This window comes from Lagopus leucura, unplaced genomic scaffold (genome assembly GCF_019238085.1).
Source record: "Lagopus leucura isolate 7727_CA_CO unplaced genomic scaffold, USGS_WTPT01 Super-Scaffold_100019, whole genome shotgun sequence".
Taxonomy (NCBI): Eukaryota; Metazoa; Chordata; class Aves; order Galliformes; family Phasianidae; genus Lagopus; species Lagopus leucura.
The window spans coordinates 4498344-4511331 of record NW_024962273.1 but is presented as its reverse complement, the minus strand read 5'-3'; the positions used below and the strand labels follow the sequence as shown (position 1 = coordinate 4511331).

The 12988-nt window shown below is 37.6% G+C and overlaps 1 protein-coding gene across 1 annotated transcript in view; it reads right to left on the bottom strand.

Moving 5' to 3' along the window:
• The window catches only part of LRP1B (LDL receptor related protein 1B), a 590048-nt gene that overhangs the window by 345030 nt on the left and 232030 nt on the right, over positions 1–12988 (bottom strand). Inside the window, exon 4 of the mRNA XM_042877971.1 lies at positions 4683–4820. Within this exon, the coding sequence (XP_042733905.1) occupies positions 4683–4820 (138 nt within the window). The remainder of the gene's footprint in view (positions 1–4682; positions 4821–12988) is intronic.

The following is a 12988-nucleotide window of genomic DNA, read 5'->3' as shown; positions in this document are numbered from 1 at the left end:
GTTCAAGGATTCAGTAACCTGATGTGACACTTTGTACATCACAGTCTTAGAAGATGAGGAGTGATTTCAAGCTTGTCAGAATAAACCAAATGAGTTTACAGAGATTTCTTTTGCAGGTGTGCACAGGAAAGGTCTCATGAGAAAACGCTGGGAACATTTACAATTCTGGACTAATTTAGATTTTCTTTCTTCTTTTGAAACAATACTTCATGGGAAAGGAAAAGTGGAGGGAAAGAAAGAAAAAAAACAGAACAGGTAGATTTGGATCTAAATGTATCTCCACAATATTATAACATTAAGTTTTGTAATTTCTCATTCTTGAAAGGTCTGAAGATCCCATAAAATTCTGAATGTGTGTTTTTGCCTCTGGTAAGTGCTACTTGAAATTTCCCAGTGTTCCAGCTGTAGAAGTGAATGAATACATGATTCAACAGAAGCAACATTAATCTTCATCTTGTAACAATTGATTCAAAAAGTCTAACATGGAAATTAATATTTTGATTATAGGCTGCTGCAAATATTTCAATTATTTAACTAAATGCTTTGTATTTGTGTTTTGCAGGTTTTTTTTTAATGCTAAATGATCCGGAGTTTATCTTTGTACATTCTAAAGACTAGAGACCATACTTCAGATCCCAACTAACAAAGATCTAAATAATCCAAAAACAACTCTATCAGATCTCAGTGAAGTTCAGTTACACTTCTAGCTTTAATTTTAAAAGTACATCAAGAGACCACTGTGATCTGTCCTACATTTTCTTATTTGTAATTAGCCTATAAAAACATGTTGGGTTACACTCAATTAATATATCAATTGTTTTTTCCCAAATTATTTTCATAAGACATCATTCCAAATGTAACATAAATTGTCCTGTCTGCCCAGGCTCGTCCTGTTACCAGGGTCAGGTAAGGCAGGCAGGGAAACATGCAGGCAATTTGTTGACTGTGACTCTCAAAATAGCAAGGGCTTTAACAGATGCTGCAGTCCTGCTATTACTATTAATTTCAATATGTGATTGAATACTCAGTATTACAAATGGGAAAAGATACAGTTGCATGTTTCATGCAGCTCTGGCTTGTGAGAGGAGCTGCTGTGACCCAGAGCCAGGATCAGCTTGTCTGCACTCAAACCAAAAAGCACAGAGCATAACCCACATCATAGCTTTGACAGAAGACTATTTAATGAGGTCCCCATGTACTTTACTGTTAATGTGTCCATTGGAGAACTGTACATATAAGCTGTTAAAGCTGTTATATGGTCTTGCCAGCTACGAGGGATAAACTTGCTGCAGTATTCCCACAGCAGTGCCCATCACCATGTAATGGACGCTGCAGTGTGATGCAAAACATACTTCACCTTTAATGTCAGAGCATCAGTGTGTAATTGCACTGGGCTCTTACCTGGGCCCCTGTTATTTCTGTCAGTTTTGTTCCTTGGTAATTGCTCCAAAAGTGTTCAATTTTATGATAGACTGGCACAAAGCCAGAATTTCAGACCATTTGTGCTAGGTTAGGGTTTTTTTGTTTTTTTTTTTTCAGTAATCATGTAGTATTTGCTGGCTGAAATGCCCATAATTTTAGCATAATAATTCCTTCACTATTAATAATAACTTAGTTCTTAAGCTAGTTAAGTGACAAAGGGCATTTCTATATTCTGTAGAAGTCCTTGTTTTCTATAGCTCTAGATCAGAGAAAAAACTAATTGTGACACATCATCTCCAATTTCTTGCCATTATATAAAAAGTACAGATTTATAGAACTGCACAGATCACCTCTGCAGCCCTATTAAAATCTCTTTCTAAGATTCATAGGAACGTGAGCATAATTCTCCAGAAATTACCTTAAGGACATATCTAATCTTTTACCAACTCAAGCCCAAGTAACTCCGTCTTCCTATCCTTGATGGATATTTGTCTAAGCTGTTTCTAAAACCTTCAGAAAAGTACAAGGCATTTTCACCTTCAGAAAACCACAGAAGCTGAGGCTGGAGCAATGGGAAGGCATGGGACCCCTGCGGTAGCTGACCGCAGCCAGTCCCAGTCCCATACTGGCAATGCCCTAGGCAAGCTCATGAGCACGGCGTGCTGGGATGAAGCGTGGGAAGAAAACATGCTGAGCTCAAATAGTTCAGCTTGCGGTAATTTGGCGGCTCCCCTGTGGCACAAGAAATCTCAGCGTGTTGCTTGGCTGAGCTTTAAAAGTGGTTGAAAATGCAACAGAAATAGAGATCTGGCCCTTGGAAGAAACACGAAGAACTGTGCTAAAGTAAAAAGCTTCACTGACAAGAACAGCTTCAAACCACTCCTTTGCTACTTTACTACTCAAGCCTGGGTCTAGTTTTGGCATCAGTAATTTTCACCTAAGCCTTGTCAAGCCACCAAACAGCCAGTGCACTCATCTCCCTGATCAGGCACCGAGTTGAGACTAAGAACGTTGATCAGCCCCAATCTACATTTCAAACAAGGGGCAGGTGTATACTTTCAGCACTCGTTTATGCTTCCAGCATCTCTAAAGAATTTTTCAATTAGTCAAAAAATAGCTAGGAAACCAAAATGACCAAATACAAATATTTTACTGCTTACACATGCTGTGAGTTTCATTTTCAGTGAACTAAGGACCCCTTCTCCTCTGAAGGACATTGGAACACATAATGTGAAACAGCTATACATAATAAAACATTTTTTATTTCGTACTGCTACAACCCCTCCTGAATTTATGCATTACATTTGCCAGCAAAAAATGCATATGTGCCTGAAATAAAAGATGATGAGAAAGGAATGTCATTGTATTTACTACTATTTCCTTGAAATTTCACATACATTACCATTTCACACTGCAGATACAATCATATTTTTACTTCCCTGGGAAAGGTGCAGGCCTGAATATCTCTCAAAGATCGTAATATAATGAATGAACAAAAGAATGTTAAATGTAGAGAAAGAAATTAAAATAGTTCCAGTTACAGAATGTTTATGCTCTGATAGTTCTTAAGCATTATTAGAAGCCTTCACCCTTGTGGAACTGTGACCTGCACAATGCAGTGTCTTTGCCATAGTCATGTGCCTCATGTCTTGAATCAGGAGTTTGTGGCCTGGTGCACAGACCACTTCTTATTTACAGAGAACAATCAGCATCCCTAGTAAAACGTTTCAACACAGGACTGTGACCAAGCGAGCTCTTTGCAATTCCATGTTTAAAACTGTTGTTTCCCCCTTGATAGATCAAAAATATCACATGGATAATGGTAATTAAAGAGGAACATAACTTAAATGCCATCTTTGCTACTAATACCAGGAAAAAGTAACTACTCAGCTAGGTTTCTGGGACACCTTCACCAATTTTGTCCACACAGATGATCTAAACATATCACTTGTACATTCATCACTTAGAAAATATAGCAACGGAATGACTCAACAGTTTTCTATTCAAAGGTAATGCGTTCAAATTTCTGATACACAGGAACATATCACAATGACATATTAGTGACAGATGTTAGGAAATTGCTACAAAATATGAATGAGTTGTTAACCACCTATGACATTAGTAAAAATATCTATAAAAGAACTTCATCATATGTGTGCCCTGTGATCAAATGTTTACATTTTATATGTTTTACTAAATGCTATCATGATTTATCAGAGCAGACGTTAATTTTACCAGTGGGAAGTTTTCATATTCATTTATGGTAATAAAGAAAGGAGTGGGAATCAATCTGAACATCACAAAACTGGTTGGAGCACAAATTAAAGGGGGATGAATGGAGACAAGTGACTTTTTGTGATACTCCATTCCAAAATACTGGCCACAAATTGCTACATATGGAACAAACAAACAAACAAACAAAAACACTTAGTTTACACTTACATTCTGATTATTTTATTCCCCTAATTTAAATAGTTACAGTATATTAAATATGTATGTATATATATATATATATATATATACACATATGGTATTACTCAGCATGGGCAGTTTTTAATCCTTTGTCACAACCAGAGCAATTTATAGAAATATATGAATCACTGAGATCATAAATACTCTTCTCCAAAAAAAAACCCACATCTGCAACATAAGAAAGCCTCAGCAGGGGTCAAGTACTGCTGTGGCTAGTTTGATTTCTTTTTTGGATACTGGAACCAGTGCTAAAATCAATATGCTGACACAAACGTTCATTTTCTGTAATGCTTGTTGACCAAGCACTACAAAAGTAGAGTCTTCAAGAAAAGAAATGATTCCCATCACTGTGAATAAGAATTGTCGTATATTGCATGACAACCTGTATCCTCACCCAGCTATATAAAAATTACTACTTGTAATTTTGTGAAATCTGCAGTATTACACTGATTAATTCTAGATAGCACTTTTTGTTCCTCATTTATTTATTTATTCATTTATTTTTGCTTATTTTTTTTACGGGCTCGGGTTTTATTATGACAGTTCTGGAAATCTGTCCAATGGACTTTTAAATTCTAATTTAACTTTCTGAACTATAGCATACTTCTATTACCTTTTACAGAATATTGTTACATTTGATTCTAGCAGAAATCCCAGAACCTGTTCTTAAATTTCTGTTTTTGAACATGAGTCAAGCTAATGGTTATCAACAGCTATGACCTAGCAGTAAGTCTACTGATTGAAATTTGTTCAAGTTAAAGTATTTTTTGCTCAGCAAATCTACTCACCCCGACAATGCACTCCTTCGTCGTACCCATCAGAACAGTCATAAACACCATTGCAGAGCTGGGACAAGTGAACACATTTGTTTGTACCAATGCAGGTCATGTAATTCAGAGGACATTTGAAATCTGCTTCTTCGGGACCTAAAAATAGACACAGAAAATGTATTACAGAGACTTTTGTATCTGCAACAATGCAAAAAAAGAGTTCTACATTGCATGCTATTTCCACTTGGAAGCTAAGGGCAACACTCCGTGTATTAATCCACTTTGAAGCTTTTTAGTGCATTGTCACTGCTGTAGTTTGGAAAATTAAAACCATCAAGTAAAGATTAGTGCAATTAAAAGGAAATCATTGGGTCAGAGAGGATTATTTCCCAAAATGCAGGTGATAAAACATTGTGGTTTTTTTTTCATATTAAATTTAACAGATGCTAAAATAAATTTTTATAAACATTACAGTGCGATAGTTGTGCAATAGCCTTGTGAATCATTGTAGAGGATATCTATGCTCGTAACAAGAATACCTTAGTATTAGTATTCACTGCTTTGTTACAATCTTAGCTCTCTATGAAAATACATACAAATAACAGAATCAAAAGACTGTAGGGGTTGGAAGGGACCACTGGAGATCACCTAGCCCTTCTGCTGAAGCTGGTTCCCTAGAGGTAAAGCAGGCTCCCTAGAGAATGCTCCATATTTATGGCTGCATTAGATCAGAGAAACTGCACCTCCATCCCAGAAAGGTGCTTGAAACCACACAGCACAGGATTACAGTGAGAAAACAAGGATGCTGTGGTTACTCTCTTGGGGACATCAGCTCCTTAGCTCTGAACAGTTAAGTACAAGGATTTTTGAGGCTCTTCTGCTTATCTCTTGGTGACGATTCTGACTGTTAAAATGAACAAAGATACAAACAGACAAAAAAACAGCCAACTATGTAATTTCTCATGATATGGACTTTAGGGCTTCTAACACACAACAGAGAATGTTTGGAAGCCTGAAGGGTGTAGCTCATTTAGAGGATGACGCATAACTTATGTGTGGTATATGACTAGCTACAGAGACTGGAGGTGTGGAAATTGCCAGGAAGCAACTTGAACCTCCTTGACTGCTCGCATTGGAGCTTTGGGTCTGTGCTAAACTGACAGCTTGTACCATTCCTCAGGGGAAATATAACCGAGGATGCACTGTGCTCAAGTGCAAGTTGTTTTCACCTTCTGCAAGTAGCTAGCTCTGAGATGAAGGGCAGAAGGAACAGAGAGAAACTGAGAACTGCTTCCTCCCTGGGAAAAGCTCATTGCTGGCAGATCATACCTCTTGGAGCTAGCAAGACAAAGCAAAGCAAAACTCCAGAGGGGATTTAGGATTTTTAAACACATTTAGATAGTTCTTAGCATGGCCCACTAAATAAAAATGTTAACTTAAAAAACTTGCTCCAATGCAAAGACATGAAGTAAAAACTTTCACTGCTGTCTCTTCCATCAGAAGGCTGCCCACCATTCAGAACGGGCAGATGAAAGAACCAAAGCTCAGAGGAAAGACTCTGATCACATCCCTGCCTTCCATATTGCTGATTAACTGAGAAGCTGGGTGCTGTTTCTAGGGATAAAAATGTAATGCACACAGGGATGAATGCACGGTGTCTGAGGGCATCATTTTTATTATAAACATGATCTACAGTTTTTCAGAAAAATTGTATTCCTAAGACAAAGGGTTTAAATACCTTCTGAATGAAAATAAAGGAAAAAACTATTCCCAACGTGTTTTGGGTTAAGTAAGTACTGAGAAAATGTACAGACATTAAAATTCTTCTCCAATAACATATTTTTCCTATGTTTTCTGTTAAAATTCAAGATAACAAGACAGTTGAGAGATGACCAAAACTTGTGCTAAGTGTTTGGTATGAAGACAGTACTAAGAAAACCTGCTGAGGAGAGAGGCAAGGCAGCACAGAGTGGGGTCAATGCAGTTTTATCCCCTTCCAGCTGTGTACAGGAACATGGGGTGGGGTTTTGTCTTTTGGTGCTGTTTATGCTTAGCTTGTTGGCATTTTCTTTCTTTCTTTCCTCCCTTCCCTGAGGTAGGACAGATAATCCCAAGAAGCATCCCACGCACACAAAGCTCATTCTGTGCCTGACTACTTCCACCAGTACTGGCCTCACTCTGCAGGACTCTCAAAGAACCAAAATAAAGCAACAGAGAGCAGCCATGAGCTCAGTGTCTGAGAGGCCATATAAAACTGAAACATTCCATTTGATTCCCTTTTCAGTTCCATGAGCACTCAAAGGCACCTACAATGTAACGAAAGCAAAGCAATGATCTGATTTGCCCACACAGCTTGTTTATTCATTGCTTTAGAGCCACTGTGAATAGAGCGTGAGGCAAAGAAGACGACTTTTTCTTTAAAAAGTGAACAGTCATAAAAAATTCCTTAGACCTGTGAACTATGGAAACCATGGCAGATTGCTAGAGTACTTTCAGCATTCCTGATCAAACAGAAAATCCGAGTCCCAGACCAAAAAAAAACATAAGCATATGTGCTTTTCTTCTAAAAATAATGAGTGAAAATAATGATTCTCTTAATTAACATTTAAAATCTCACCAGGAGAAAATCTGATAAGCTAAAGATTTCGGTATTTCATTTTGACTTTGTGTTTTTCCTTTTAAAATACAAAGATTCCTTCAGGACACAAACATACTGCAATTTAAAATATATCCTCTAACTTAGAATCAATAGGAGCGGGGCTTCCTAAATTACATTTCTTTCAGGAGCAATAGTCGGATGGGAAACTGAAATACTGCTTGCTGTGTTTTGCTTTCAAGACAGATTTAGTGCATCACTTGTGAAAATAAAAAGGTCAAGATTAGAAATGAATGACTTCTTACAATGATTAAGATAAATTCATATATACACTGTGTTTCTTTACTAGATGCTATGGAGATAAAATATCTTTTGCCCAACTGACCTACATAAGAAAATGACCTCAGTCCACAAAAAGCAGAAGCGTCTGTAAAATGACTCTAAAAGGTACCAGGCCCCAGTTACCCAATGCCATCAATGAAGTAAGACAGCATGTCCCAAGTCTCAGAGCTACCCCAATCACCCACAGTCTTCACTGAACAACAACAAAAAAACCCACTTAGCTAAACAACACTGCGTATTGCTCTGCCTTCAACGTAGCACATCCTTTTCCTTTGGAATTCTACCCCGCTGCTGCACTTTCTGAACCACCTTATGCAAATAAAGATGAGCAGCTTTTTATCTTGTTTACTCTTCTCCCTTTTCCTTTAACAGACAGCCACTTCTGGCAGTTTTATCAAGTGAACTTTGGGAAAAGAAATTTTAAAGTGTTCTTCTTCAAAATAATCTCAGTGTATTTTACATCAGTGCAAGAATGCTGAGAATATAAAAGACGGATGGTGTCTTTTCTTCCTTTCAAAAGACACAATAATTCCTAGCCTTGCAGGCTGGTGAAAAAATAGTCAAAAGTAGTGGCTGTAATTATGGTAATACAGCATCCCTGTGCTTCACTCATACCACATCAACACAACACTGGGCGGGGAGGATGGAAGGAGCAGCATAGCTTTATAAATTCACACTTAGAATATGTAGCCATAGTCAGCCCACAGTGGGTGCAGGTCAGGATCAGGCCCAGTGAGGGCGCCAGGCTCTGACACAACAGGGATGTGGGGAACTTGTCACTGTTACTTTCCCCATGCTGGGCCTTGGGAGAAGTCAGGATGACAGCAGGAGGGCAATGATTTCAGATCCAGATGCCTTTGGCTATTTTACCAGAGTGACCATTTCTGATTTGCTCACACCATGCCAAGGCTCAGACTACTCTTGGAGCATGTGATGAAGAATGACAAGCACACTGCATTGTGGTTTTGCCCAACCTGTGCAGCATACAGTGAATCTAGCTAAAGGCCCTTCATCCCAAGTGTCCTTCCTTTCACAGGGGCTGACAAGAGTCCTTGGGCTGTCCTCCAGCAGAAGGGCATGGAATCGATTCCACACAGCCTCTGCTTTCACACCAAAGACACACCATGAGAAGGTATAGAAGCCCACTGCAAAAACTAGCAGAGACATTTTATCATGCAATTTGATATGGAATCGGTCTTGAGGCATTTTTATAACCAATCCTCTACCTGTGTTGCTTCATGCTCATACTATATTAAATTTCTAACTAGTGATGCAACTGGGAATGCTCAAGCTGATTATTTCCACTGGATTTTGTTATCACAAGCAAGGTAAAAATGTTTTCTCATCAGCAAAAATTATGGATGAACATTTCATTGTGTATGTTTCTTACTAGAAACATCCTCCAAATTTAATTTAAGGTACAACATTCAATGCTAACTCCACAGTTACAAACTATGAATAAAAGATATTTGGCAAAGCCTGTAGAGATAGTCAGACAGAAGGAGGCATGCTATAGTGCTTAGCACAAATTCAATGTCTATAAAAATTTACTGTAGTCAAAAACAAACCCTCACTTCTTTCAGACTCATTTAAAGATCCTTATATGTGACAACTGCTTAAAAAAATGCAGCACAGCTGCTAGTTTTGAGTTTGGTGTTTTCACCTTTGTCTTTCTCAGGACAGTTTTAACAGAAGTTTTTTCCTTATAACATCTCAGGTAAGCAGTTAGGTAGCAGCTTGCAATTTTAAATAACAGACAAGGCAGAGAAAAGCGGCACATCCCTTTTATAACAAAGCATTTAATTTACTGGAAATCCAGCAATTTTCTAGCAGCTCTAACCCTGAGCTATCCTCAGCCACAAGAAACAGTTATTCCAAATCATGAGATGTCTTCAAAATTTACATCTGTGTTGTACATCAGCTGCCTTGACAGTGAGCAACCACCTACATAGAATCTACTCTGCTGGTTTAGTGCTGTGTGGGTGGGAACTCTGGAAAAAGAACTTTGTCCTGGTGCCCACTTCAAGCAACAATCCAGCAGTGGACAGAATCTGACCCAAAGATAATATTTGTAATGATGCAAATTCAGAGTTGTCCAAAAGGACTTTTCCTGCTGTGACTGCAGCACATATTCTTCTACTGAAATTTTAGCATAGAAACTACTAAGATTTGCTCTGAAGTATTGATGAATGCATTTGATTAATGACTGTAATTAAGCCAAAATGCTTTTAAAAAAATAATCCATACAACTGGTTAGATCTCTCTGCATAAATACAGGCTAAGATGAAAGTACTCCACCGTAACACAATGCAGTGCATGGTTTGTCAAACACACTTGTAGGATTATGAGTCCTGTTCCCCCCTCTCCCCTCCAGCCCCCTTTAACTCACTTCTGTAGCATTGCTGCCACTCCATTTCCATGTGTACTTGAAGCGTATAGGATTTTTTAAGATTGAAGTATTGATTAAAAACCTTAATGCTTACTCTTTAACATAGCTCTTGGCAACAAGAAACCGTATGCCACGTGCAGCCAAACATGAAACTTCTGGTATGGTATTACAAGTCACCCAAAACTGTGTTTTCATTTTCTTGTTGTCCATTTCATTGTCAATAACTGGATTTTTAAGAAGTACTTATCTTTTATAGAACCTGAAATTACAACATCACAAAGTGATGAGATGCTTCTGGCCCTACCAGGACAAGATATTTAGGGCTTAGGCCAAATTCTGGCCAAAATAAGATGCAGTTTTTGTGGAAAAACTAGAACTCAATGTGAACATGAGACTATACTTCATAATTTTCATAAGTAATGCCTGAAAACTCCCAAGAGGTTGAATACTACAGATGAATTTCCTACAGTTGCAGGTTGATGTGTTGAGTTCAAAATAAACACACATCATATTCCATGGTACAATAATTGTCTGAAGAACTCATTTTTACACAGACATCATATCTTTAGCACAACTAAATCTACAATTCAAATACCAAGACTTTAAAATACCATAAACTTATGTAAATTACTTAAAAATTTTATTCTCTGGTAAACATATATGCATAGGACTTCATATTTAATAAGGCCTTATGTATCATAAGTTAGCCCTTATTCATTCGTTGTTTCTCTTACTTATTCTTGTGCTTTATTCATCCACAAAGTCTGACAGTAAGTTTGAAGTAACCTTCCACTAGCTAAGGCATTCAGCTGTCCATAAAAGAATAATAATAAACACTTATGCTAAGGTATAGACAACTGGGAAGAAGAAAGCAGGCTAAGTATTGTGCTACTGGAGGCAGAATAATAGCTGCAATCTCTGATCTCAAAAACACAGTATATCTCTCCAAAATAATGTTGAACAGAGAAAAGCAGCAGTGAATAGGACTGTGAGTGTGCAAATGAATGAACATATCTATTGCATGCCATGATAACTTTAAACATAAGAGATGAGGTTGCTAAAGATTGTGGAAAGCGATATTGGGAGGGGGAAAAAAAAGAAAAAAAGAGAGAGAGAGAGAGAAAACGGAACTTCAGAAATCAAAAGCTTGCTTTGAGTCATCTCTCAAATCAGTGCTCCATATTGATTCACAGTCCCCACACACGTCCAGCTTTGAGTGCCTCAGCTCCCTCCCTAAAGGCAGGAGTACGAACATAGTCAGCTCTCTCGTACCCACCTCACTCTCTTTTCAAGAGCTTTGCCTCTTTTTGCTTTGTATAGGAAGAAACACAGCTATCCAAACCCAAGTTTCCCAAATTCAGTCAAGTATTTGCTTTGATCTTAAGTCTGCATTTCACGTGCCAAGATTTAATTTAGTCATTCAAGAGCTCATAGTAAAAAAGAAGGAAAAAAAAAGGAATTTGTTTCCAAGGGATGATTTGCAATTTGTGTGCTATTGTAGACTAAATAGATCAAAAGGTTACCCATCTGTAAAGCTTAACAAGACCCATTCTTGCATGTAAAACTCCAATTTCCTATGATGGACTCCAAAGTCCAGTGATGGACTTTCAGTAGCAGCAGTAGTGTTACATACAAATGAATGCAGAGGTGCAAAATACAGCATACTAATATTGGGTTTATACAACTCAACAGTTCTACGCCTTTTCCTTCTTATCTGTGTGCTTTTTGTAAGTACTACAGAAAAGCAAACAGCAGACAGCCAAAACCTAACATTATATGCTAACTTTAATTGTTTAAATACTTCTTTCTGTTTAAAAACAAGAGCACTGTTTGCATACTCTCATTACAATGACTCTGACAGTAGCTGTATTTGAGACGTCTCTCCAGTAAACACTTTCTTTTGGCTGTGTTTTTCCTGATCACTGCTTTCCATATGTCAGACACTTGCTCACCTTCACTATGCAGAAGTAAGTAATTAACATAGCCACAGAACTCATACCTTTTACTGCGACATAGCTGGTAGCCACTGGAAAATGATGTTAAAGATTACACAAAGGCTGACAAAGAGCTAAAAAAAGGTAGAGAGAAAATCTTTATAAAATAGGTCAGCTTTAGATCATTATCCAAAAACCCCTCTGGGCACATATGGGCTTGGACAGGGCTGAAGTCAGAACACAGCTCTTCTGCTGATCACACCAAAGGGGCCATCACAATTGGGACTTCAACTTAAAAGTGATTTTTGCCTGAGAGAATCTACCTACTGAATCGGTAATCTGACTGATAACAGTAAAATAAGTTCTTAATAACAAAACCCATCTAGGTTCCTCAATGCAGCTGGGCATCTTGCATCCTAAAATTACCTCAAATAGAAATTTCACCTGCCAGAAGACTATGCTTGGGAATAAAGCCAAAAGCCATCTAATGCCATAATTCCACAAAACTGGACATTTTTTCCTTTCAGTGAATAACTCTTAAATTATCAATTTCAGGGTTCAATCACTTGAGGGCATGCTTTTATAATTTTTTTTTTAAAGCATAGTTAAAGATGGTCAAAAAGATTAATGTGGTAAAAGGAACACCAAACCTTACCTGCAAACTATTAAAAAAATAAAAATAAAAATCCTCAGTACAGTCAGAAAATACTAATAAAAGTATTTGGTTCTAGAGAAAATAGATTGGTGTCTCAGAGGAGAATGAAGAATCCACAAGAAGACATACAAACTATGAACTCTTCTGGAAAATCAAGTCTTATCTCTTATCTTGCAAGACTGAGCGTGCCAGCAGTGTTTGATTAAAGGCAACAATAACACAATTCTCACCATTACAATCTTCCATCACAACTGCCCAGCATAATATAGTTACGCTTCAATAAGTTTTAGCATTTTTATATACTTGTTCAATGACCGCAGCTTCAACTTCTGCAGTAAAACTTACCCAGACCGACAGCAAGAGAAGTTATGTTCTTTGCTACAGTCCTTAAAAATTAAAAAAACTAAA